General features: G+C 42.4%; 1 protein-coding gene across 8 annotated transcripts in view; it reads left to right on the top strand.

The window, feature by feature from the left end:
* Positions 1 to 27,590, top strand: part of TENM1 (teneurin transmembrane protein 1) — a 408,277-nt gene that overhangs the window by 356,960 nt on the left and 23,727 nt on the right. For all 8 annotated transcript variants that reach the window (XM_053373197.1, XM_053373202.1, XM_053373199.1 and 5 more), the window contains 3 exons: positions 5,049 to 5,559; positions 17,364 to 17,536; positions 21,615 to 21,850. In XM_053373197.1, the coding sequence (XP_053229172.1) occupies positions 5,049 to 5,559; positions 17,364 to 17,536; positions 21,615 to 21,850 (920 nt within the window). The remainder of the gene's footprint in view (positions 1 to 5,048; positions 5,560 to 17,363; positions 17,537 to 21,614; positions 21,851 to 27,590) is intronic.

Raw genomic sequence — 27,590 nt, forward strand, 5'->3', positions numbered from 1 at the left:
TCTTTTTTTAAAAAAAGATAGTACAGCATTTGCAGAATGCTCTCTCCTGCAGAACACAGTGATTACTTGTCTATGTAGCTAGTGAGATGATTTTATAGGCAGTCTAGTCCCACCAAAACCAGAGCCTTGAGCTTAGCCCAGTAGCTAATTGACAGCTAAAGGTAAAAGGACCCCTGACCATTCGGTCCAGTCATGACCGACTCTGGGGTTGCAGCACTCATCTCGCTTTATTGGCCAAGAGAGCCGGCGTACAGCTTCCGGATCATGTGGCCAGCATGACTAAGCCGCTTCTGGCAAACCAGAGCAGCGCACGGAAACGCTGTTTACCTTCCCGCCAGAGCGGTACCTATGTACCAAAATGCATCTACTTGCACTTTGAGGTGTTCTGTAACTGCTAGTTTGGCAGGAGCAGGGACAGAACAACGGGAGCTCACCCCGTCACGGGGATTCAGACCGCCGACCTTCTGATCAGCAAGTCCTAGGCTCTGTGGTTTAACCCACAGCACCACCTGCGTCCCCAATTGACAGCTAAAAGGTAAAGGTACCCCTGCCCGTACGGGCCAGTCTTGACAGACTCTAGGGTTGTGCGCCCATCTCACTCAAGAGGCCGGGGGCCAGCGCTGTCTGGAGACACTTCCGGGTCACGTGGCCAGCGTGACATCGCTGCTCTGGCGAGCCAGAGCCGCACACGGAAACGCCGTTTACCTTCCCGCTAGTAAGCGGTCCCTATTTATCTACTTGCACCCGGGGGTGCTTTCAAACTGCTAGGTTGGCAGGCGCTGGGATCGAGCAACGGGAGCGCACCCCGCCGCGGGGATTCGAACCGCCGACCTTTCGATCGGCAAGCCCTAGGCGCTGAGGCTTTTACCCACAGCGCCACCCGCATCCCGTTTTTGACAGCTAGTGCTATCTAAAAACCTGTCATATAGAAGATAAAAGAACTGGAAGCAGGAGCAATAGGCAACAGGGTAGACAAAAGAGATGTGTATTAATCCAACACATTTCAGATCCTACTGGTCATTCTTAAGAGAAATTCAGAGATATGAAGATTCAATAATTAGTTGTGCTGCTTCTTTCCTACATGTTGAATTAATAAACAGGGAGTTCCATTATTGTAACATTATTTATAACATAAATTAAACTTGTTCTCTGTAATTAGAACCAATGGGTAGAGAGTTTGGGGAAGCAGATTTTGGGTAAATGTGAGGAGAGGGGCCCTATCAGTGCAAACTGTTTGACAGTGAAACTGTTTACCTTGGAAGGTAATAGGTTCTCCTTTGCCAGAGATATTTAACCAGAAGCTGGATAAATGTCTGTTAAGGATGCTGTAGTTTCATCCTGCTTTTCAGATCATGCATGTAAGGTGGTGTAGATTACGTGACCTACAAAGTCCCTTCCAGTTCTTTGTTTCTGTGATTTTACTCATTTTTCAGGACTGCAAAATCACCTGCAAAAAGGACCATGACAAATCCCTTGTCATCTGCAAAATGATGTGTCTGCTAATGGAAGTGGTAATGAAATTAGGACTGTGAGATTAACGTCACAAGAAATCCTGAGTCCTATGTTGATGGTCATGCTGGATAGAAACGTACAGAGAGGGATTAGGATCATGTTTTTTGGCATTACATCAAAGGATGAGGGGGAAATTGATTCAATTCACATTTATATGTGAATTATACCTAATTCACATTTTCTAAAACAGTGTGTGAACTGAAACACAGCCACCCTTTGAAATTTACACTTCTCTGAATTTTGCAGATCTTCAGCCAAGTAATGTTTGAATAAAATGCTTATACTAGGGCAAGGTATGCATAACTAATACATATATTGATGAGAATAACATATAAAATGCATGAAGAAAAACTGCTTTGCAAAAATGTGTATTTTAGTCAAAGCCACATATTAAACGTGCATATTAACACTAAAATGCTGACAGATTACCTGAGGAATTAATTAAATAAATTGCAAGCTGATATGGAAATGTGCTCACTTTCAAGATTGGAAAGATAAGGAACTGTGAGAAAATTAAATTGACAGATATTCATATCCCTGTTTGATCTCCCTGCATTGATCATTACTTCTGCACTTAACATGCATAGACTCCAACACTGGTAAGGATCTGAATGCACAATCTGTCCTGCAAAAATGGAAGGGCACCCATTCAAAATCAGTGCAAGTATGATTTCTATCCCCACATACACACACAACGGATGTATGGATCCATCTACTCCCATACTGTGCCAGTTTTACATGCATGTAAACACAAGTCTATTCCACCCCTTATTCCCTGGGTTGTTTAAAAAAACTTGAAAAATTCACTTACCAAACCCCTCCACTAAAATATGGATTCCTGAATATTTTTATATACATTCCCCCATAAAATAGTAATCTTTGTACCCTTCTCGCCCCATAAAATACACATTATTTGTACACATATTTTTGAACCAAAAGTGCATTGCAAAATTCAGAGAAGTGCACAGTGCAAATGTTTACATATTAATGCAGGAAGTGTAAATCCAGTTGATCTGCTTAAAAATTCAGGTCAAACAAAATTCTCCTCCATCCTTGTTCCACGTGCAAATTTCTACCTTTTTAGTGTTTCTGCACAAGTGTCCAGTCTTCATTTTTCCTGGGTCCCCAACTGGTTTTTCCTCTTCCAGTTCCTTATTCCAAATGATGAAGTACATAAGCATTCATGTAACAGAAGCTGTTCATCCTTGAGCATCACCTGGTGAATGGCAAATGATGTATCTCATGTCATTTTAGGCTTTATATCAAAATGAGGAAGATTAACCAGCATAAGATATTGGGTGACTAATCTTGCCTAGCATCACCATAATTTGTAGTGTGCATGTTTTACAAGGTCTGCCTGGAGATGGGGTGGGATGCATAGTGATTCAGAACAACTTTCACATGCTTTTTGTTAAGCATGCTGATGCTGTTGTAAGAGAATCAAATTGCTAAATGATGCCACAGGAGGCTGATGGGTGGGACAAAGAAAAAATAGTTGACAAACATGCATGTTTGGAGGCATATATAATACACCCGTACCCTGAGGAAGCATGATGACACAGGGCTCCCCTTTTCTTTTCTGATTATCCTCTTCTGGACCTTTTATTTTATTTATGTTATTTAAAACATTTCTGCACTGCCCTTCATGACTGATTACAGGACAGTTCATAACATTGCAAACAAGTTTCTAAGAAATGTAACTGATTAAAATGAAGGGGGGACCCAAAACAACAACAACAGCAACAACAGTGTACTAGCTCATTTCCTCTAAATGCTTAGCATTAACAGTCAGCAAATGCCTGGGTGAACAAACAAATCTTTAGCAAGCATTAAAAGCTTCTCAGACTCAGTGCTTTTCTTATTACAGTGGAGGGGGGTGATTCCATAAAACTGGGTGCCACAACAGAAAGGTTGTCACAGAATGGATTTCAACTGGTTGTAGCTAACCAGGAGGGCCTCATCTGAAGATTTCAGCATGCATGTGTATGGGATCTTTGCCCTTGCTAATCAGTAGTAGTGGATGGTTAGACTTGAGAGTACTGCAAACACTGAAATAAAACTTCTACTTCCTACTTGAAATAAAACGTTCTTCTCTTATGCTAGCAGAAGGTAGCAGGTGTGGGCAACAACCACATTATTAGGTTCAAACCTTGATTTGGTGCTTTGGAAAGAACTCTCAATTTGAAATGCTTTATAGGCTGGCTAATTTGACTTTACTTCCTTCTGAGTCCGCTTTGTTAATCTGCAGACTTGGTGGCCCCTTCATGTTGGATAAAGTCCACAAAGTTTCAGTCAGATAGGTACAGTATTTTTGTGTGTGCTGGGCACCTTTAAATATTTTCTCCTGTTTTGGTTTTAATGACATATCTCTGGCTTATTTATTTTGGGGCAGATGCCATTTTCAGGCTAGCTTTCCCCTTCTTGCATGAGTGGGGGTGTAAAATGAATACAGCCAAATTTCAGAAGAATAAATGAAGTATTTTCCCACAAGTATCTTGAACAGTTTTGGAGTATGTAAAAAAGGAATATTCTAGTCTCCCATTATAGTTTGTGGGCAATTTGTCTGCAAGTTGAAGAAACATCAATCCCACTTCACCTCTAACAACCTCAAAGGCATATTCCTCCAGCTCAGGATTCAGGATGTGGCTGAACCCAGTTCATACCCCTAGAAGACAGGCTATCATAAACAGATAAAATAGCCTATGAACTCATGGGAAGATAGGTCTGCCTGAAGACATAGACTTCCATCTTCCATGAGCTTCCTCAGTGGTTCAGAACCTAGGGCAAGCCATTCTTGACACAGAAGTTACTGCACCTTTATAATCTTGATGGCATTGGAAATTTCTGGGTCTTTTCTTTCATTACATTCCTGCATTGATGGAAGAAACTGCCTGGGAGGCAGCTGCTAAATGGCCAAGCAAGTCTTAAATGTTCATCAGTGACAAAATAATTCAGTTCTGGTAGAGCAAACCTAAACACAATGGGTCGGATCTAAACTTAATAGACCAATTGAAATCAATGGGACTTCAGTTAGTGATGACTAATTTAAGTACCTTTGATTTCAGTGAGCCTGCTATAAGCTCTGATAAGTCTGTATCTATCTCCATGAGCTCGTATTTAAAACCATTTTACATATACTCTACTGGACTTTATGAAATGCAACAAACTCAGTTTTTTAGCTTTTGACTGTATTCCCATTGCTTACTTCACGAATGGATTTTGATTCAAGAAGGCATGAATTTTGCAGAGGAGAGCATATTTGTCTGTGACCTTCTTTGTGCCCTGGGAACTTGAAATGTAGTAGCTCTGCCCAGCCAACAGCACTATAGATTTACAACTATTAGGGTAACTGAAGCATCTATATCTCAACTGTGCCGATTAAGAATTGTACTTGCTTTAGATAATGAGAAACAAATCTGTTGGAGCAAAATATTGGTTTACAGTTTTAAAAATATTAAGTCTGGAGAGTTCTTATTTTTGTTTGGTTAATCATATCAGGTGCAGATTTAATAAAGTTGCTCCCTGTTGTTTTGCAGGTGATGGTGGGTTCGCCAAAGACGCAAAACTGAAAGCTCCCTCTTCCCTGGCTGTATCTCCTGACGGCACCTTGTATGTAGCTGACCTTGGCAACATCCGTATCCGTGCAGTCAGTCGGAATAAGGCTCATCTCAATGACATGAATATTTATGAGGTTGCATCCCCAGCAGACCAGGAACTGTATCAGTTCACCAGCAACGGGACTCACTTGCACACACTCAATCTGATTACAAGGGACTTCATGTACAATTTCACATACAACGGGGAAGGCGATCTTGGCACCATTACCAACAGCAATGGGAATTCAGTTCATATTCGCAGAGATGCCAGTGGTTTGCCTCTCTGGCTGGTGATGCCTGGAGGTCAAGTATACTGGCTGACCATAAGTAGCAATGGGATTCTCAAAAGAGTTTATGCCCAGGGCTACAATCTAGCTCTCATGACTTATCCTGGCACCACAGGACTTCTAGCCACCAAAAGCAATGAGTATGGATGGACAACAGTTTATGAGTAAGTGACCTTCAAATATTTTTAATGCATCATCTGCACAATACATTTAAAGCCATATCATGCCACTTTAAACAGTCATGGAATCGTAGAATTGTAAAGTTGGAGGGGACCCTGAATCTAACCCCCTGTGATGATGTCTCCCCCTAAAAACAGAATCCTAGGAGCTTTAATTCATGAAGGGTGCTGAAAGTTGTTAGGGTACTATCACAGAGCTACAATTCCCTGGGAAGAAGGATTGACTGTTTAGCTACATTGGGAAGTATAGCTCTATGTGGGGAATAGGTCTCCTAACAACTCTCACGACTTTATGAAACTTTGCAAAAGCTCTTTTTGAGAGACTTATTTTTTAAATTACATTTGTATAACACCCTTCTTCCAAAGATCACAGGCTGGTACATAACATAAAAATTCAAAATGAAAGCACAAAATACATAATAAAACAAAAGCAAAGCAAGCCAATAACCCTCCTCCCACAGGCCATAGATTCAGCCAAACTATAGGTTGAAGATAAACTTTTTTGCTTGACACCTTTACCCAGAGGTCTCAGGGTGGTTCACAGAATAAAATCAAAATATAAAGCCACAAAATACATAATCAAAACAAAAACAACCTGCCAATAAACCTGCCCCCCAAAAACACCACATCTGTAATGAGGGTGCGAGGAGTGCCTACCTGGGGAGAGCATTCAACAAATGGGGAGCCACCACAAAAAAGGCCATTCTCATATTGTCACTCTCCAGAGCTCTTGTGGGGGAGACACTCAAAGAAGGGCCTCAGACGATAATCACAGGATCTGAGTCTGTTTGTATGAGGAGAGGCAGTCCTTGATGTATTGTGATCTTGAGCTGTTTAAGGTACTTAAGATACTTCAGTGGCCCTCTGGAGCCTATGTGCCTGTATCATCCTCACCACCTTTTTCATACTATAATGCAATCCCTGTTGTGACCAGGGTTGGGCAAATCAGTCTATAGTTAATAAAGGCTGGAAATTGTCCACAGGGATTGGCATATGGAGAGGCATTATAGTTTATTGATTAGAGTGTCCCTGGTTCAAATTCCCACCCAGCCACTGGGTGACTTTGGGCCAGTCACTATATCTCAGCTTATCCAATCTCACAAAGATAGAATGGGAGAGAAGAGCCATGTACAACACCTTGAACTGCTTGGAGGAAAGATTGGGTGTGGCTTGCTTGCATGCATTAGATCAGTCTACACATAAGAACTATGTAACTTAGCAATGGGGAAGCTGTTACCCTCTATATGCTATTGAACTACATTTCCCATCATCCCTGGGGATTGGCCATGCTGACTGAGGCTGATGGGAATTGAAGTCCAGTACTTTTCACATAGGTGCTTTATCATAGAATATACATAAGAAATATAATCCCATGTCACTTTTGCATGTGTTTACCCATGATAAACATCACATTTCTGTACTAATCTGTGTTTATAACTAAATCCACATGAACATTTGCATTTAAATATAAATTCTTAAACACATTTTCTCTCAACATACACATTTAGAATGATATTTTCTCTCAAAGATACATTCCTAAATGTACTTCGATGTAATTTTTTTCAGTCATGCATTAAATTCAGGAATGACTGAAGCTAGTGAATTAATAAGTTCTGATTCACACATTGAGTAGTGCAGGATAGGTTATACTAGAATTTTCAGAGATCATTTTCCCCAAGCATCTTAGTTGTGGCACTGCACCATGATAAGTCGTTTAGCATTTAGTAAGAATTCACATTTTTTTCTTTCCAATCACAGTGTGTTGGATCCAAGCCAGAGTTTGGGGCCCTTATCTCTTGGAAGCTATTCTTGGATATAGATGGGAAATGGTGGCTGAACTACCAGAAGAGCCTTATTATTATTATTATTATTATTATTATTATTATTATTATTATTATTTTATTTATATGCTGCCCATCTGACTGGGTTACCCCAGCCATTCTGGGCAGTTTCCAACAATTTAAAACACAGTAAAAATTTCCCTATGCAGGGCTGCCTTCTAAAAGTCAGATAGTTGTTTATCTCCATCTGACAGGAGGGCATTCCACAGGGCAGGCGCCCTCTGCCTGGTTCCCTGTAACTTCACTTCTTGCAATGAGGGAACTGCCAGAAGGCCTTCACAGCTGGATCTCAGTGTCCAGGCTGAATGATGGGGGTGGAGATGCTCCTTCAGGTATGCAGGGCCTAAGCCGTTTAGGGCTTTACAGGTCAGCACCAACACTTGAATTGTGCCTGGAGGCAGAATCAAATTTCCACAGATAACTTCCAAACTTCCAGTGTTCGAAGGCATAGCTTTTGTGCCGAGTGTAGCTTATGCCCATCCCCCATGACTAACTAAACAAAAACATGTTACGCAAAATAGTAAAATTTGCATGATAAGGGTTATATCCAATGTAGTGCTTAGTTAAAGACATTTAGTGGTGTATAAATGTACTGGTGGAACATTATTGCACAGGGGAAATCACAAATACATTACCAAAGATGATTGCACAACTAATTGCGCAAACTAAATGAGCTATTGCACTACAAGCCTCCCCTAATGCAGCTGTTGCTTTGGACTAATTTGTTTCGCTGCCTTTAAACTCTTCCACTGCAGAACTTTCACGCTAGGTAGCAAATAGAGAAACATTGGGTGCAGTCCTAAATGTTTCACAGTGTTGAGAATTTGCAGGGTTGGGATTGGGGGAAGTTACCTAATTTTGTTTGCCTGGGTATGCTAGCATAGAACTGTGCATCTAAGAACCATTAGCTGAGGCTGCGATCCTGTCCTTTTTCACCTGACAAAAAACAAAGTCCCACAGAGCTCAGCAGATCTTATTTCTGACTAGACGTGTCGTGGATTCTGTTATCAGATCATGTGGATTCCCTTTGTGAATAACATAAGAAAAGCCCTGCTGGGTTAGTCCAGTGGCTCAGCTTTTCCAGCTTCCTGTTTTCATGGTCACCAACTAGGTGCCCCAGGAAAACCCTTAAGCAGGACATGAGCACCAGAGCGCTCTCCCCACTTGTGATCTCCAACAATTGGTGTTTAGAAGCATCCCGCCTGCAAGTGTGGTGGTATGCTTCTTAACATTTTAATGCAATTTAAAATTAACTAAAAAGATATTTAAAAGATTTAAAAACAATTTTAAACCATCTAAAAACATTTAAAGCCAACCAGTTACTAATTTCAAGGCAGGGTAAAAGAGAAATGTATTTACATTTCTCCTGAAAGTCAATAATGGGGGAGACAGATGCTACCTTTTGAGTAGCAGGGTGATGGGGAAAACTTTGGACTGCCACTGCACTTGAGAGTACTGGATGAATAGTCTGCTGTGGCATTAATTACACTGGGCAACAATTTTTTACTTTTTGAATGTTGTCTAGATTTCTACAACTGATTTAGGGTATTTTTGCACTGCTGAATCAGGAAATGGCATCCGTTTCTCTCCATCAGGTCAGGTTTACTGTAAACTGAATGGTGGGCATTGATAAAGGTAAGTACACGTAAATTGCATGTTGCTTCACCATTTTTCAAACTTCAGGGCTTGAACTTCCATTTCTTGGAACTCCTGGAATGCTCAGCGGCAGGGAGGTCTCTCTTCAGAGTCCAACAGTAGTCAGCCATCATGACTGCGTCCCAGCGACCCTGATATCTGGTCTCCATCTCTTTCATGTCCTGATGGAATCTCTCCCCCTGCTCATCACTCATTGAACCCAGGTTCTCAGGAAACCGGTCCATATGTGAAAATAGGTAGTGCAGCTTGACGCTCATGTTGCAGCCCAGGTTTCTGAAAGCAGTCAGCATGTTGTTGACAAGTTCTGCGTAGTTTCTGGCCTTATTGTTGCCAATAAAGTTCTTCACTACCAGAACAAATGCCTTCCACGCTTCCAGTTCCACTTCGTTCACTGAGTTTCCAAACTCTGGATCTCTGATGAGCTGATGGATCTGAGGACCGTCAAAGATGCCAGCTTTCAACTTCTCCATGGTCAATCTTGGAAAAGCCTGGCACAAGTAAGTGAAGCAGTCACCATCCTTTTCCAGAGCCTTGGTGAACTGCTTGATTAAGCCGAGCTTGATGTGCAGTGGTGGGAAGAGTATTCTGTCTCTGTCTACCAGAGGGTCGTTGATGACGTTCCTTTCTTTGCAAGGCACCAATTCCTCCCGCACAGGCCAGTCCTTCTTCGTGTAATGCTGAGCACGGTCCCTACTATCCTACATGCACAGAAAACATGGGTACTTGGTGAAGCCAGACTGTTGTCCCAACAAAAAGTTCACCATCTTCAGGTCAACACAAATAAACCACTTATGCTGATCATAACCAATTTTCTCCAGCACATACTTCACCGCTTCATAGTTCTCCTACAGTGTACTCGAGTGAGCCAGGGGTATAGAGGCAAACTGGTTGCCGTTGTGTAGCAGAACACATTTCAGTGATCGCTTGCTGCTGTCAATGAACAGTCTCCAATCTTTGGGTTCGTACTGTGGCACTCCAAGCTTGAGCAGAAGCTGCGCAATATCTGCACAATACACCAAGTCCTTCTCTTCCGAGAAAAAACGGAGGTACTCTTGATGCCTGTTGCGGAAGAAGCTGATGCGAGCACTGTCAGAGAGGAGGTTTTTTTCCTTCAATCTGGATGCCAACAGTTTGGCAGAGTCCTTTGACAAGCTGAGGTCGCGAACTAGATCATTCAACTCCTTTTGGGAAAATGGATGTGGAGCATCATCTTCAACAACCACTTCTTCTTCATGTCCTTCAACACTGGAGGCATCTTTGTCACTAATGTCAGGAAGTTCTCCAAAGATAGGCACTGGAATTTCATCACAATGAGCTACAGGACGACGTGCTGACTGAAAATCAGGATTAACTTAGTTTTGATCCCCCTACTTTATGCTTTGCCGCACCAATTTATGGAAGATTTCGACATAATCACCCAGAACTATTGGACCTGAATACTTATTGTCATTAAAATAATAATTTACAATCAAAACAATTATTCGACATGGCATTTTACCCCCACCAACTTCTTCTAAAATGCTCCACACAAGCGTACATGTGAACAAAAATGTAAAAAAAAAAAGACGTGGCCATAGCTCAAAAATTTGACCTGATTGAGCAAAACCAATGTGATTTTTGGATTCAGCGCATCAGATTCATCCTAAATCAAGTGAAAAAACGCAGACAACAAATTTGTTGTTGACCAGTGTTATTTGCCTATTTCCTTTGGTTTTTGAATTGCTCCCTAGCAAACATCTCCAAGTGATTAAATAATAATAAAAGAAAAACATATATACAACAATTTCATTATTTTTTTAAAAAAGACAGATTTGAAATCCAATACAGCTGCAGACTGGTATAGAAATATTCATTGAAAAGACTTGTTGAAAAAGGAAATTCTTCAATATGCATTAAAAAGGCTTACTGAGACAGTGTTTGCCTGATATGTAATGGGGGAGGGGATGTTCCGAAGAGTAGGTGCTGCCACATTAAAGACCTGGTTCCTACATCATAAGGAACAGACCTCCTGGTGAGATGGTATGTGCAGGATGCCTTGTCCTGAAGAGTACAGTGATCCACTAGGTATATAGAGGATGAGATTATTGTTTATGTTCCTTAAAGGTGCAGAAGTCCTCGGGGGGGGGGGGGCTGGGGAAGAGGCAAGCAACCTTTTGACTCCCTGGCTTGCTCTTCCACATGCTTGCAAATCTCCCTTTTCTGCCCTGTCCATTTCTGCAATTGCTCACAGCCTGTCCTGTTCTAAGCTTCCAATGAGAAGTAGGATTGAGCTGAAGCAGCAAAATCAATGGGAGATGTCAGGTTGGTTTCATCTGGTCAATTTATGGTCTGTGGTCCACAGCTTTTTACTGTTATTCCCAATGTATAAGGTGACCAGATGCATTAGAGGACAAACATTCTTCCTTATGCTTTTTTCTTTCTTTCTTTCTTTCTTTAGAGGAGCCAATATTTGAGCAGACGCAGCTGTGGTAACTCCTGAAATACTGCTCATTTATTTTGGATTTATTACATTTGTATACTGCCCTCCCTTCAAGGAGCACCAGGATGCCTCTGTACCTGGTTTTTCCCCGCCCCCCTCAATTCACACATCATTTTAACCTGCCCTCTGTTATCTCCTGACAATGTGTGGTACATAGGACCCAAATCTGGGAGACCAGGGTTCAAATCCCCACTCAGCCACAGAGCTCACTGGGTGACTTCAGGCTAGTCACCCTCAGCCTAGCCTACCTCACAGGGATGTTGTAAACATAAAATGAGATGGGGATGAAGTCCATACACCACCTTGATCTCCTTGAAATAAGGGCTGGATATGAATGTAAATAAATAAAATGGGGCCCTATTGCAAACTTATAAGATGTACTGAGTAGAAGAGAGCAGAGTACCTTAACAGTTTGTAAATCTGCCGTATTCAAGGTTAGCAGAGGTTGGCAGCATTAGAGACTTGCTAAGGTCTACACCCCAGCAGTGGCTGTTAGCTGCCAACACCTCTCTCCCTGCTCCCAGTACAGCTCTTCCTCCTCCTGCTCTTCCTCTCTGTTGAGATGTGCTCAGCTGCCCTCTTCAAGAAAAGCAAGGAGAAGAGTCAGCAGCCTCCACTTGCCTTTCCTTCAGCTCAGAGGGAGTGCAAGAGGGCAATGGTGCAAGGAGGTGGGCCCATTCAGGACCAGGACTGGGCACCTGCTGTAAGTCTATGACCTAGCAAGGACCCTACCTCTGGCCATGAAACTGCCAGTTGCAATGCCCTCTCCCTCTGTGCAGCAGCACAGACTAGCCTAGAAGGAATTGTCTCTGGAGGCAGTAGTGCTTCTGAATACTGGTTGCAGGAATCCTTGGGGAGTGGCAGGAGTGTTCTTGTGCTTGGGTAATGCTTGCAGGCTTCCTACAGGCATCTGGTTGACCATAAGAACAGGATGCTGGACTAGATGGGCCGTTGGCCTGATCCAATAGGTTCTTTCTTATGTTCTTATGCTTGTTGCAGAGGGACGTGGTGACCAAGATGGGAGCCTGCCTATAACATTTTGCTCAGGAGCCCTGCAAAACCAAAAACCAGCTCTGGGCTTACTTAGAGAGACTGGTCCACTGAAACTAGGCTTGGAAGCAGCATTCTATTGTAGACAGTAGATTTAGACTGTGGTGCATGCTTGATTGCTCTCTCTCTCTCTCTCTCTCTCTCTCTCTCTCTCTGTGTGTGTGTGTGTGTGTGTGTTGCCTGTTACAGTTTTTCTGGTTTGCAAATACAGTGGTACCTCGGGTTAAGTACTTAATTTGTTCCGGAGGTCCGTTCTGTAACCTGAAGCGTATGTAACCTGAAGCGTATGTAACCCAAGGTACCACTATAATATGCCCAAAAGAGTTGGTGAAGCAGGGGATGAATAAGGTCAAATCAAAGGGGAAAAGACAACAGGAGCCAACATAAATGGTAATGTGGTACAGTGGTACCTTGGGTTACATACGCTTCAGGTTACAGACTCCGCTAACCCAGAAATAGTGCTTCAGGTTAAGAACTTTGCTTCAGGATGAGAACAGAAATTGTGCTCCGGCGGCGCGGCAGCAGCAGGAGGCCCCATTAGCTAAAGTGGTACTTCAGGTTAATAACAGTTTCAGGTTAAGTACGGACCTCCAGAACAAATTAAGTACTTAACTCGAGGTACCCCTGTATCTTCCAGCCCTTCCCCATGATGAAATGTAGGATTAGAGGTGTGTCTTTATTCCAGTCAGGATACAAAAGGACAAAAGGTTACAGCATTTCCTGGGTATAACCTCATATGCCAGGCAGCATCTAAGAGTCTGGAAAGAAATCACGCAGAATTGCATGGTTTCCAGCTCTCCAGCCTAGCCAGACTATCCCAGCTGAATATCAGCTACTGGCACCTAAGACTGATCCCTAGAAAAGACTGCAAGCCTTCACCTTTGGCAACTTGGCCCTAATCAGAGCCATCACACACCCTAACTGAACAGGGGAAAAACCTGCACAGCTTGTGCTCAGCAGCTGGATTTTCTGCTAGGAGGCAGAGAGGAGCTGCCATCATTTCCCACTGACCTGCTGTGCTTCATTCCCTCTGCACAACCTTGGCTGGGAGAAATAATCCATGCAGATGGCAGCCCCTGGGGCCAGATGCAATTGTGTACACAGCTCTTGATGCACGCCTGGAAATTTTCATCCCTGGAGGTGGTGAGGACTGGACCAAAAGGGAATTCCCAGTTGCCTTTTGAACATTTGCATGGATGTTATTTGGTAGTTCAACTTTGTTTTATTTTATTTTTCCTGGATGCAGAGTGACCTCTTGTGGTACATCTGCATCATGTTACATTTTGCACTAAACCTTGCAAAAAAATCTGAGTAGGCTGAAGATCATAGCAAAAAATAATAATAATATTTACTTAATATTAGTGAGTAGCCTTGTCCAATTAATTTGCATTATAATTGTTCATTTTATTATTATTATTGCATTATTTATATGCTGTCTTTTCAACAAGTTGCCCAAGATGACGTATATAAAACAAAGGATAAGAAATACAAAAGCCATATTTGAACATCTGCATCAGTATTTTAAAACCATTAAATCTGGATACAGTGGTGCCCCACAAGACGAATGCCTCGCAAGACGAAAAACCCGCTAGACGAAAGGGTTTTCCGTTTTTCGATGCGCTTCGCAAGACGAATTTCCCTATGGGCTTGCTTCGCAAGACGAAAACATCTTGCGAGTCTTGTGATTTTTTTTGCTTTCCCCCCCTTTTTCTAAGCCGCTAATAGCCTTTTAGCCGCTAAGCCGCTAAGCCTTTAATAGCCGCTAAGCCGCTAATAGCGCTAATCCGCTAAGCCGCTAATAGGGTTGCTTCGCAAGACGAAAAAACCACTAGACAAAGAGACTCGCGGAACAGATTATTTTCGTCTTGCGAGGCACCACTGTACTGTTTTTGTCATCTTTTTTTTTTTAAAAAAAATGAGTATACTATTTTATCCAAACTGCTGAAAGATTTATTTTATTTTATTTTTATAAAGAGATACATAAACCTTGCTAAATAAATAAAAAATGGAATAGCAGCCCATCGGGAAATAAACCAGCTTAGACTTAGACTTGCGATCTTGATACACACAATTACTCATAATAATGTCCCTTGCACTCAGTGGGTCTTCTTTCTGAGTAGGCACGCATAAGACTGAGCTGTTACTGAACTAAAAGTCTTCTCTAAATCACGGTGGGCAGCAAGGCACAAAGGTGGAACTTCTACAACATCAGAGTATCTTCAGAGAACCCTTGTTCCAACAGACTAGCTATCCAAAAGGGGAATGTCCTAGGTCATATCCATCCCTGGTCACCTGTGAGGACTTAACACTTATCCAGAAAGCCAACGTGCCCAAGAATTATTGGCCCACTCAGCTATCCACTCAGTCACCTTGCCCCCCAAAATGGCATGCATATGAAACACTTCCAACAAGGAGGTCTGTCTTCCCCGCCCCCAAAAAACTTTTCCTTCCCTAAAAGGATGCCTAAAAAGGACATAGCAGTCCTAGAACTCCTTCTCACACTTTCCTTGTGCCCCCCCCCCGAGTTTTCACTTTTAAGTAATTTTTACTTGAAAGGGATAGCTGCAGATTAACTAACAATAGAGGGAAAGTTTAAGGAAGACTGTAAATTTATTTAAGATTGAGATAGACTCAGATTACCTTTAACATATAATCAATTCCAGAAGGGCTGAAAAACCACAGCGAAGGGCTTGTCTGCACTTCAGTTGTCCCATGCCTAGAAAGCACGGGTTCAAGTGGGTACCTGCTTGTCCTGTACTTTCCCTGCCATTTTCCCCAGGAAAATCCTCTCTTTAGTGCTGAAGCAGAGCAGAACTTCCATCTGCAGAAAACCCAGTTGTTTGCTCCAGTTCAGCACTAAAGAACAAGTTTTCCTGGGGGAAAGCGGCTTTCTTTCTTTCTTTATTTACAAACAATGAATAGTAATTACATGATACAACATAATAAAACATTAGAAATACAGCCAGAAAAGCGAAATTGTGGAGAACCCCAAGGTCTGGTACAGAACCTTCCCACCACCTTTGCTCCAATACTGACCCATAGACACTATATTTTTTGTTTTTTTAAAATGCACTGTACATTTTTATCTGCTTAAAAATTCTATTCCATTTCAAAAAGCCAACTTTTGGAGTGGCTCCATGATTGTCGCAAGGGTCAGCCCATCAGTATTCTGCATAAATATATTTCAGGAAGGGGAATGAATTAGGAAGAGGGCTTGTGATTGTCAGAAATGTCAGCCAGCCAACATTCAACATTTGTGTGTGTTTTTGAGGAGTAGGGAGAGACGAAGTAGGGACTTTTTAATCGTCATAAACATCACCCAATCACCTCTCTGGATATCTAGCTTCAACTGAGAACATGAAGACTCTGCTGCTCCTGGGCTCAATTCTCTTAAGCCAGGATCCACAGCTTGTTCATGGGTGCAACATTTGGATTAAAAAAAATAATAACCAGGAAATATTGGAAATGGATTTGAGACAACTTCCATTCTAATATAATTTCAGCAGACCGCAAGGAGAACTATTTTAAAACCCTCTATCAATAGTAAATACTTTATAAATTTTATATATATATAAAATTATATATATATATATATATATATATATATATATATATTCTCAGATATCTTCAGATTACATAAATGTTGGAGATGTGGATTAAATAAAGCAAATTACATACATATCTCTGATATGTTAGGATAAAAAATTAAGAAAATAGTGTTTGTGTGTGTGTACAAAAAAGCCTTTTTAAAAGTCTCAAAAAAGCCTTTATATACAATGATAATACAATTTTATTAAGACTTTTCAACATGCAATAAAAAACAGAAACAAAACAAGAAATAAGATAAAAGCAAGCAGATAGAGAGATAAGAATAATAACAGAATAGAGAGAGGGGGGGAGGGAGGGAGGGAGAAGTAAAAGTGGCTTGCAACTATCCATCTGTCAGTTGTGCCTGCAAAAGTTCCTCATAATAATCTAATATTCAATCCAGAGTAATATCCAGTTATTCCTCCCTCTGCTAGCTGATGTTAAGTTAAATTCAGGCATCTCAGGTTCATTCCTTTTCCTTCCCATTCAAGAAGTCCAGAAGAGGTTCTCCAGTTATTGTTATATGTAAGAGTCAGCCTTAATCTTCCTCCAGTCCAACCTCACAACTTTACCTTCAAATTTAAAAAGACAATCAGTCCTTATTCTTCATTCCTCATGAGTTTCTTTGCTGTTATATAATAAGACAATATTCCTAAATGATTACGAATTATGTAGACATTAATTCACATTCTCAAAAAAGTATCCATATCTTCCAATTCCATTGCCTGTTCCCATGGTCTTCCATCCTTGTCATTTAGGGTTCCCCCCCACCATTTCCTGTATTTCCATTCTTTTTTTCCAAAAAATATTGCAGGAGGCATGGTCACTTTTCCTTCTGAGTTGATTCCATGTTGTACACAAAGTCCTCCTTCCATGAATTCCATCTCCTTCTTCAACATCATAACTCCCACTCCTGTTCACTCACCTGTCTGATAGGATTTCTTAATTCCACGTCAGTGAGTAATTCATCTAGAGCATCTAGGAGTTAATCCCAATATTATCTCTGTTCAACAGAGACAAAAACAGCAGATAATCTCTGCCATTAGTCACCACTTAATTACATCTTTCAGGAGCTCTTGAGAGATGCGGCTGACCTGCAATGGCTCCTCCTCCAAAAGTCTGTGCAGTACATTTTATATTTATATTTATCTTTCTTTAATTCTTTCTCTTCCCAGGTATGATTCTGATGGACATTTAACCAATGCAACATTTCCGACGGGTGAGGTCAGCAGCTTCCATAGTGACGTAGAAAAACTGATGAGAGTTGAAATCGACACTTCAAACAGGGAGAATGTGATCACAGCTACAAATTTTTCAGCTACCTCAACTATCTACACATTAAAACAAGGTACATTTAGTTCCCCCCCTCACCACAGTTGCGTGAACTCTGGCAGTTTCTGCTTCCCGAATGCATTTAGGAAAACTCTGCTCATTAGTTTATTGGGGCCTGATATTCTAGTTCCTACTACATCAAGTTATCTTCAACCTTTTCAGACCCAAGACCCACTTTTAACCCAAACATGCATTTGCAAACCCATTTCTTAATCTTTTACCATGTGTTTGCATGGGGGTCATGCTTCTGTTGTGATCCTCCTTGGATCAGTCCACGATCCGCTAGTGGGTCCTGACCTACCAGTTGAAGACCAGGTTACTAGATTATTGTAACAAGTTAGTAAAAAGAAACTGATAAACACGTTTAAAATGACAGAGCAGCATTTATACATCTCATGGATCTTAGTGAGATGTCAGCACACAGCTTGTCACTAATTTTGGCTTCTTTACCCCACAAGGTTGGAAGGTGACCAGTGTAACACATCAAATAAATAAATAAATAAATAAATAAATAAATAAATAAATGAAATTACAGACCCATCAGCCTACCATATGTCCCAGTTAAATTTTGATAAAGTGTGGCATCTTCATCTTCAGCACCCTAGGATCAACTTACAGTACTACTGAATGCCACATCTTGGGACACTTGCAGTAGGGCTATCGTTACACTTCCTTTCAATGCAAATCTACCCTTCAGATGTGTTAGATTACAACTCCCTTCATCCCTAGCCATTAGCTATGCTGGATGGGGATGATGTGAGTCCAACAACCTCTGGAGGGCCACAGCTTCCCCATGCCACCCATAACTTACCGTATTTTTCGCTCTATAACACGCACAGGCATTTCCTCCATAATACGCACAGACATTTCCCTTTACTTTCTAGGAGGAAAAAAGTGAGTGTTGTGGTGCAAAAAATACGGTAATTGCTAGCATCGGCCCAAACTTTAGATGCTGGAATATTCAATAATTGGGGTGGCATTTCCAAGTTGACTCTCCCTCCATCACTCTTTCTATTAAAGAACAAAGCCAAGCTTTATTTCACAGCAACTTCATGCTGCAGGGGTGAAGGAACTATTGAGATGGTCTGCCCTAAGATACTTATGGAGTCAGAAGGGTTCCTGGATGCCCTGGGGGATTTCCCAGCTGATATGGCTGGTGCTCCTGTCAAGGCTCCTGTCACAGTGTGGAATGTTTAAATGTCTAGAGCCATTGACACAATGCTCCTGGGTGCCTTCATTGTAGCTGTGGAGCCCGTAGGTCACTGTGTTACTCTAGTGACCCGCATGTAATGAAACAGGACAGTCAACAGCTAGAGTGCAGGTGGCATAAATCTTAGTCAGAACCTGAGGAAACACGTGTGAGGTAGCATTGCCATGTGAAGAAAGCCTACTGCTCTGCCACCACTGTGTCCACAAGTAGCCATTTAGCAGAGTTCTTCTGAGTAGTGAATGGGCTTTTGCCATCTGAACAAAAAAGATTCTTTACCCCTGCTGTAGCTTTTTAGTCACCATGACCACTTGCAAGGACAATGGGAATTGTAGTTCAGCAGTAGCTGGAAGGCTGCAGGTTCTCCAGCCTTGCCTTAGCCAGTGATAACAAATCAGACTGGGTTTTCCATGCCCTAAATCTCAAGGGGACATTCTGTGTGCCTAGGAGTTCAGCTCTTGATGTGCAGGAAGGCTGCCATCAGAGAGGGAAGTCCATGTGTAGAGAACCTGCTTTGCATGCAAAAGGACCTGTGTTCAATTACATGTGGTCATGAAAATCTTGTTTTTATTTTTGAGGGCCTGAAAAATTGTGGACATTTTCTTACGCTAAAAAAGGGGGGGCAATGTGGTATAGTAGTTACAGCAGAAGCTAGGGTTTTGATTTTTTTTGACCCAAGGCCCACATTGCCATTTGGGCAGCTTTCCAGAGGCCACATGCCAGTAGTGGGGCTGGTGGCACAAGTGGATAAGGCAATGAATGTGAATTTTTACATTTGTTTCATGGGCTGGTTTCTACACACACTTGCACACCTCTCTCTGTCCTCCATCTAGGCAAGCTAGGGACATTGTCAGTATTCAAAGACGCATCCCAGACAGACAAAAACAATCAGAGAGAGTGTGAAGCAATACCAGTGAGGAGTGTGGCCTGGGGAGAAAGGATGTGGCAGGGGAGAATCCAAAGGGCTGGGGGTGGGCACCTTTGGCTCTCAGGCCCTCGGTTCTCAACCTCTGGGTTTGAGTGTCAGACAAGACCTGGGGGACCAGGGTTCCACTCCCCCCTCAGCCATGAAGCTCACTGTGTGGCCTTTGTCCCCTTCACAGTCTCTCAGCCAACCTACTTCATGTGGGGTTGTTGTTGCGTGTCGAGGTCCCCAGGGCCACCCCAATAACTCACACATCACACAGAAATTTTTGTTTAAGGTTTTTGGCATAATTTTGGCCACAACTTTATTAAAATACAAAAATGTGAGTGGTTGCTTAGGCATTGGTTGTGACTATCTGCCCCCCCATGGGGGACAGACTGGCATTCCGCACGCCTGCGAAAGTCAGAAAAGGGGAATACACTTGGGGGTAGCGACGGAGCAGGGAACCTGCCCTCAGCCCTCCCCAAATGCAACCAGGAGCTCTTGCATGGTCCTAGCCCCTTGACAGGGTGGACAAGCAATAGTTAGCCCCTGATTCCTTTAACGGAATCCCTTGCAGCAGCAGCATTAGAGGGGCAGGCACAGCCAATCCATGCCCCTCAACCAACCAAACCATAAACCAATGCCTAACCGCAACCTTACAAGTTGTGACGAATTGCTAAGTAGTAGGCAAAAACCAAATGGCCCCAGCCAATCAGCCAGATGGACAAAATTCCTACCAGGCCCCTGCCCCAAGAGTAGACGATCCCATGACAGGCATAGCAAGGTCAAAGTGAACAACCCTAATTCTAGGGAGGGGGGGACGGGCAATCCGATGCACGGGGCGAAAAGAGGAAGCTCTACGCCTCGTGCAGGGAGTTTTAGCGTTTCTGGCTGTCAATCAACAAATGGCAACATTAACTTCATCCCAACAACAAGGGAAGCCCAGTCACAACAGTGGCCAATGATAAATTAGCCCGCCCCACAACTTTGGAATGTCCTGTCGGCCCCCACCGCAACATGTGCTCTCCATGAAGGAGTACATGCTTTGTTGTTGTTGTTGTTAGGCCAAAATACCATGTGGAGTTTTGAGGGTTTGGCCTTTGTTTGTTGTTTTTTTAGGCCAAAATGGAGAGAGGGAGAATCACTTTGAGTTCCTTGGAGGAAAGGCGGAATATAATATTATACACCTTTAGGTGCCAGGCAAAAATGTTCCTTTTTAACCAGGCCTTTGGTTGATTTGATTGACCTCCTGTGTCTTTTTAAAATGTGGGGGGTTTTTGTGGGGGGGTTGTTATTGGATTGTTTTTATTTTGATTATATATTTTGTGGTTTTATACTTCGATTTTGTTGTGTGAACCGCCCTGAGACCTCGGGGTATAGAGCAATATATAAACTCAATAAATAATAATAACAATAATGCCACAATACATACATACATACATACATACATACATACATACATTTTGCAACATTTATTTCATAGCACATGCAGGCATTTCATTTTAACTCAGATTATCTTCATCTTTCTTACAATGCTCTCAGTTGTTACAACATTAGTACAATTTCCACAGCTGCATTTTAGCTGTTTAATTATACAATCACCAGTTTTGACTTTAGCTGCATATTAAATTCCCCCAGGCAACTGGTTTTTCAGTAGCAGCCCAAAGGTAGTAAATAATGAAGTACACCAAAGGCTAACTTAAGGTTTCTTAAGTTGAAAGGTCTCTGAAAGCAAAATACCTTTAATCAAGATGAAGGGTGTTGCTAATATGTAAATTTACTAAGGTCTGGGCGTAGTAACAATAAGCTGTATACCTCAAAAGTATGGGAGGTCGCCCCCCCCATTACAAAGACTTACAGATGTTGGCAATGCCTACTGCTATCTGACTATGCATAAATATAATCTTTGCACACATAGCAGTTGCTTTATGAAGCTGAAAAAACTGAACTCTCTCCCCTTCCTTGTTTTGTTGCTGACAGACAACATTCAGAATATATATCGGGTCAGTCCAGATGGGTCACTGAGAGTCACTTTTGCCAGCGGAATGGAGATCACTCTGAACACAGAACCTCACATCCTAGCTGGCGTTGTCAATCCTACTTTAGGAAAATGCAATATCTCTTTACCCGGAGAGCATAACTCCAACCTTATTGAGTGGAGACAAAGGAAGGAACAGACCAAAGGCAATATCTCTGCATTTGAGAGAAGGTTACGGGTAAGGTTTTCATCTCATGTGTCAAATGAAGCATTCTTTGGGAAGGCAATCACATCTGAGAATCACGTTAAGCTGCTGTTATTGTAAATATGCTTGTGCTCTCCTGTCTGCGCTGTCTGACTATTTGTTTTTGTGTCCAATACATGGTGTTGGTGCTGATCTTTCAAGCCCTAAACAGTTTGAGACAGTCTGAAGGATTCCCTGTATTTATATGAACGTGTTAGTGCAGCTAGGGTTAGTGCAGTCTGTCACTATTTTGTGGGAGGGATTCAAGTATATATGGTTCATTTAAGGCCAATATGCAATATAAATTCAAAGCAGTGTCATCATACCACATTAAACAATCATGGCTTTCCCTTAGGCTCCAGAGACACATTGTTAGTTAAGAAGGCTAAGAGTTATTAGGCGATCCCTGTTCCTCTCAGTGAGTTGGGAGGGGCATGTTTCTCATCCCATTAACAAACATGCAATACAACTGTCCTGGGTCCCCAAGCCACATTATATGGTTTCTTCCAACCTATTGACACACCATATGCAGTTTCATGACCTTTCCCTGACCGTTTGTATGTGGAAGAATGATGCCGTTTTGTAACACCCCGTTCTGCTAACATGGGCTGAGGTAATAAGCATGCCGCATTAGAAAATTATAGGCATCAAGAGATATTTTATGCCCCAGGGTAAGTGTTTGTTTGTTTGTTTGTTTGTTTGTTTCCAGAAGGAAAATGACAAGTGGCAGCTGACTGAAATTTGTAGACATTGTACAGGTGGCAGTGTGAAAATGTCCTAGGAGGACTATCATGTAGGTCTACTTATGTGTAAATTACAGAAGTAAAAGTGGACCTGGGGGAAGTGGACCGAAATTAAGACCCATGTCCCTTCCCTGGATTACACCCTCCTCGCAGACCACACCCCTCACTGTTCAGGATCCATGAGTGTTTTCGCTGGCTGGAATGTGTTCTTGAACTGTGATACTGGGAGGACTGTGTGTAGAAACCTCTGCCCACTGGCGGAGGAAGGGGGTACGGTGGGTGCAGTCCGCCCCTGGTGTCATCCCTGAGGGGGGTGACATGGCTGCCCTGCCCCCCTTGGATGCACCTCCTGCCCCCGGGTCCACAGCATGTGCGCTTCTCTAGGTGCCAGAGCAGCTAGTTCTGCCTCTGTGTGACTGGAAGCTAGCCTACTTTACAAAGGTATATCCATTGTGCTACCCACTTTTTTCTCCAGCTTCGCTTACTAATGACATATGGCCCTTGGGAGACTGACATCAAGGGAATGCGGCCCTCAGACTGAAAAGGGTTCCTCAGCTCTGACATAACAGTATGCCCAGGAATAAGGGCAGGGGAGAATGGACATAATTCATTGGAAATAAAGGGAAGGAATGGGAAGTGTCATTTTTTGAAACCATTTTTGGAACTAGATAAGAATTAGGGGACATAAAAAGCTTGCCTCACATTTGAGCTGCCCTTTTATGACAGACCCCCCAAGTTCTTTTCCAAGCCCATCTCTGATTAATTGTGTTGGCATCTCCTTTTCTGTGTTTACACAGAGCTGCTGCCATCACACCCAGTTTGCCTTTATGGCTTGTATTTTAACCAGAGTATTAACAGTTCCCTATGGCAGGTGGTCAATATTTTTCTGTTTAATTAACGGACTTAAGTTTAAGACCCAAAGACATCAATAATGTGCAGGAAAAATGCTTTAGGAAATCTGTTTTCCATTTGACAGAATTACTCCTTTGGGAAGCCTTGATGAGTACAGTGAATAGTTAGCATTCAAGCTAATGGTCTAATGACAACGATCCACATACATAGTGATTATGATAGATCTGTCAAATCCGAAGGGAGGAAGAAAGCATGGGATGTTCCAGACCTTCCCCCTTCCCAGTCTCACTCATTTATTCTTCCCAACTCCTCACATTATTTATTAAATTTATATACCACTCTTCATCTGAAGATTACAGGGTGGTTTACAACATTAACCATCCTCTTTGCAAATCTAGGCCTTCTTTTTCGTTCCCCAAATTGAACACGGCTTCCATGCTCTGAAGATGAGGCAAGGAACATTGCTTCTCCACAACGAGAATGTTGGTGAGAGAGAAGACATCACAGTCCTTCTCCTTCCACCTTCCAACTAAATCTAGGGACTCAGCTATACAGCTGCAAGTAAAATGTTTTAAATGTGTTGTAAACTGCAATATACAAATGTGACACTAAATGGCAACAGTGAGCTATGCCATATTCAATTATTTTTCAAAACCTTTTTTTAAAAAAGCATTTTCACAGTGTTTTTTACATGTGTGTAGTTCCACCTCCTGTTTGAGGCATCTCAGAGTTATCTGATTGGCAACTATGAGGAACAGAATATTGGATTAGATAGAACTTTGGTCCAATCCAGCAGGATTCCATTTTTTCTTACAGCAAGGGGAAAGAGTGATTATGAAAAATGTACCAGCGAATAGATGCACATACTTATCTCAGTGCTTGGAATAAACCAGTTCAGTTTAATGAATTTAACTGAATTAGTTCAATATCTCTGAATTATACCTAAACGTAATTCCCATAATTTCTGAGTAAAGTAAACATGGATTAAAATTGTGTAGGTGTAGAAATTTGCTCATGTGTTTTTTCATCTTTAGACTCTTTGGCCTTCTAAGCTTAAAGATCATAATTTTTGGGTAAAATAGACTACACAATTCACATTCCAGTTTTGAGTGTGTTTTTGTGTTACCTTAGTCTTCTTAAGTACAGTGGTACCTCGGTTTTCAAACGTAATCCGGTCCGGAAGACCATTCACGAAACGTTCGAAAACCGAAAACTCAAAACAGAAGCCTCAAAACAGAAAATTCAATACGAAAGCCATGTTTCCTGTTCAACTTCCAAGGCGCATTCGAAAACTGAAGGATTTACTTCTGGGTTTACGGCATTCAAGTTCCGAAACATTCATCAACAGAAATGTTCGAAAACCGAGGTACCTCTGTATTTTTTATACTTCAGCACAGCAGCTTGTAATATTCTGAGGGCTGAAAAATATTGCCAAGAATCATTTGGATGAACTTGAGTTAGAGCTGTGAACTGAGCTCAAACCAAATTAGTTCATTCTGTAAAGGGAAGAGTGTGAACTAGAATTACCATATTTTTCCGTCTATAAGACGTCCCATGTAAAGACGCCCCCTATTTTGGGAGACTCAGATTTAAGAAAATGGAGGAGATGGCCCTGTGTATAAGACTCCCCCTAATTTTTGACATTATTTTTTAGGAGGAAAAACCTAGTCTTATACATGGAAAAATACGGTACTTCCCTTTTGAACACGTTGAACTAGAACTTTTAAAAATGCACTTTCCAAGCTCTGATTTCACCACCACTAACTTTTATTGGGAGTCCTGAAACCCTCTGGTTCCCTTGAGCTTACTGTGAGTGACTGATACCAGTATTTTCAGCACATTAGAATAGGCACTTGAGAGAATGAGCTTACTGTTAGCATATAGGATACTGGGTTTGTCATAGTCCAGTCATGATTAGAAAGGGGATCTTTCCTGCAGCAGTGCGAGACATTTTGCCACCTGAAGCCTGCCACCACCAGGCATGTGCAACAACCTCCCCCATATCTTCTCTCTCCTCTCCAGGCACTCCTTAAGGCCCTCTGGAGACATCTCAGCCATGATTCACTCTGAGGGACACAGAGTCTATTCTCAGAGGAAGGCACTGTGGGCAAGTTGGACCTGAAGAGCTGTTGTACTGCTGCCATTTTTTGCAGTGGAAAATACCATTTAAATTACTGCTCTCTGGGGCTACCTCACCAACAGTACTTTGCTCTGAAAAGGACACTTCCTTAGAATGAGGCACAGGTTACTTGAAATACCCTGCAAGAGTCTCAACTCTACTTTACAGGAGCAGCAAAATGGCAGTGATACACACAGAATCATAGGTGGTGGTGAATGGGGAGAAATGATGGGAGGCCACCCTCTGCTATCCATCCCTTCACAGAATGAACCAGTTTCAGATCACAGTTCGGTTCATTGGCAGACATCTGAAGGGACTACTCATCCCAATCCACTGCCTAAGGATAGACACTCACCTTGACTAATGGCACTTTTAAAGACACAAAATGAGTGCAATCCAGAGGTATATGAGCCTGTCTCCCACTGTTATCAGATGGTCTTTTAACTCGATTAACAGGTTGTTAACTCACACTGGTTTTCCTACCCACATCCTGGGACTTTTAAAGCAAGCTTAAATGTATTCTCTGTGCCCAGAACTTTTTAACTTTGCCATTACTATGCAAACTGTGATTTCAGGTGGAACAATTTCCTTGCTGTGTTTAGTTATAAAAGGCTCTTCCTTCACCTCTCTTAGCTGCATTTTTAGACCAAGAAGACTTTCAGTGTGGAGACCCTGAGACCTGGAGGCCAAATGCAGCCCTTTTCATCTCTCTCCCCCCGCCCCTTAGCATACTCATGGTTCCTGGTTCCTGCTCCAATAGCATTTGCCTGGCTGGAATATGTCCTTGAACTCTAGTATAGCTTCTTGCTTCCTTGGAGAGAGGATAGAGACGGGTGGGGGTGACTGTGCATAAAAATTAGCCTGTTATTCATAAGTGAAATTCACATCCCATTTATCCATGAACGTTTACCTCTGGCTCTGTCAATTGCTGCCATGTGGCCCCTGGAAGACTGCCCAGAAGGGATTGTGGCCCTTTGCCTGAAAAAGGTTCCCAAGCCCTGCTTTATCTCCTCTCCTGGAAGGACAAATACCAGCTTTGGTAGGGTAGATTTGGATTGCGCTGTGATCCTCCAATCTCTGTTCCTCCCATCACAGACATTCCCTTCTGAATTTTTCAGCTTACACTTTCCCTTCACATCATTCAGTGAGCTCCTGTCATTAATCCCTCTTGTGCAGCTGCCTGTGAATGCAGAGCTATCCATCAAACTGGCCCCAGCATGCTGAAACATGAAATTTGGTAGGAACAAGCAATTTTAGCTGCTTTCAAAGGTCCCACGTGGTAGGTAGTAATTTCAGGTTTGCTAACTGCAAGGTTGGTGATAGGGATGGTGCATCCTATCCTGTTCCTGCTGGTGCCTGGTGGAATGTCATTCTGTCACCACTCATACTGTGGCCTTAACTTGCAGGTAGGAGATGCCATATGTAGGAGTAGCCAAATATTGTGCCCTCCATTTGTTGTTGTTAAACTACGGCTTCAGTCATCCCTGACTATTGGCTATGCTGGCTGGGGCTGATGGGAGTTAGAGTCCATAATAGCTGCATGTTGACTACCCTTTGAATATTGCAAGAACTCATAGGATTACTGTGACAGAACAGCTTTCTTCAAAGGCAAGTTGAGGATCAGCAAGAGCAAAATGCATGAAGTACAGCGATCTGTAAAGAAAAGCATATTGTCGTTCCATTGCAGCTGCGAGTGTTAAGAGTAGCTCTGACTGGAGTTGTAGTCCACAACAACTGCACTTATGTCTCCTGATTACACATGCGGTTTCTCATCTAGCTAGGGATTCCAGATACCGTATTTTCCGCTCTATGGGACGCACCCAACCATAGGATGCACCTTGTTTTAGAGGGGGAGAAGGGGCACCTACCCTTCAGCGAAAGGAACCCGAAGCCTCCGGAGCGCAGCGGGAGCTCCCGCTGAGCTCTGGAGGCTTCAGGCGGCTATCTTTGAAGCCTGGAGAGCGAGAGGGGTTGGTCCGCACAGACCCCTCTCGCTCTCCAGGCTTCAGTGAAGGCAACC

This window comes from Podarcis raffonei, chromosome Z, assembly GCF_027172205.1.
Source record: "Podarcis raffonei isolate rPodRaf1 chromosome Z, rPodRaf1.pri, whole genome shotgun sequence".
Taxonomy (NCBI): Eukaryota; Metazoa; Chordata; class Lepidosauria; order Squamata; family Lacertidae; genus Podarcis; species Podarcis raffonei.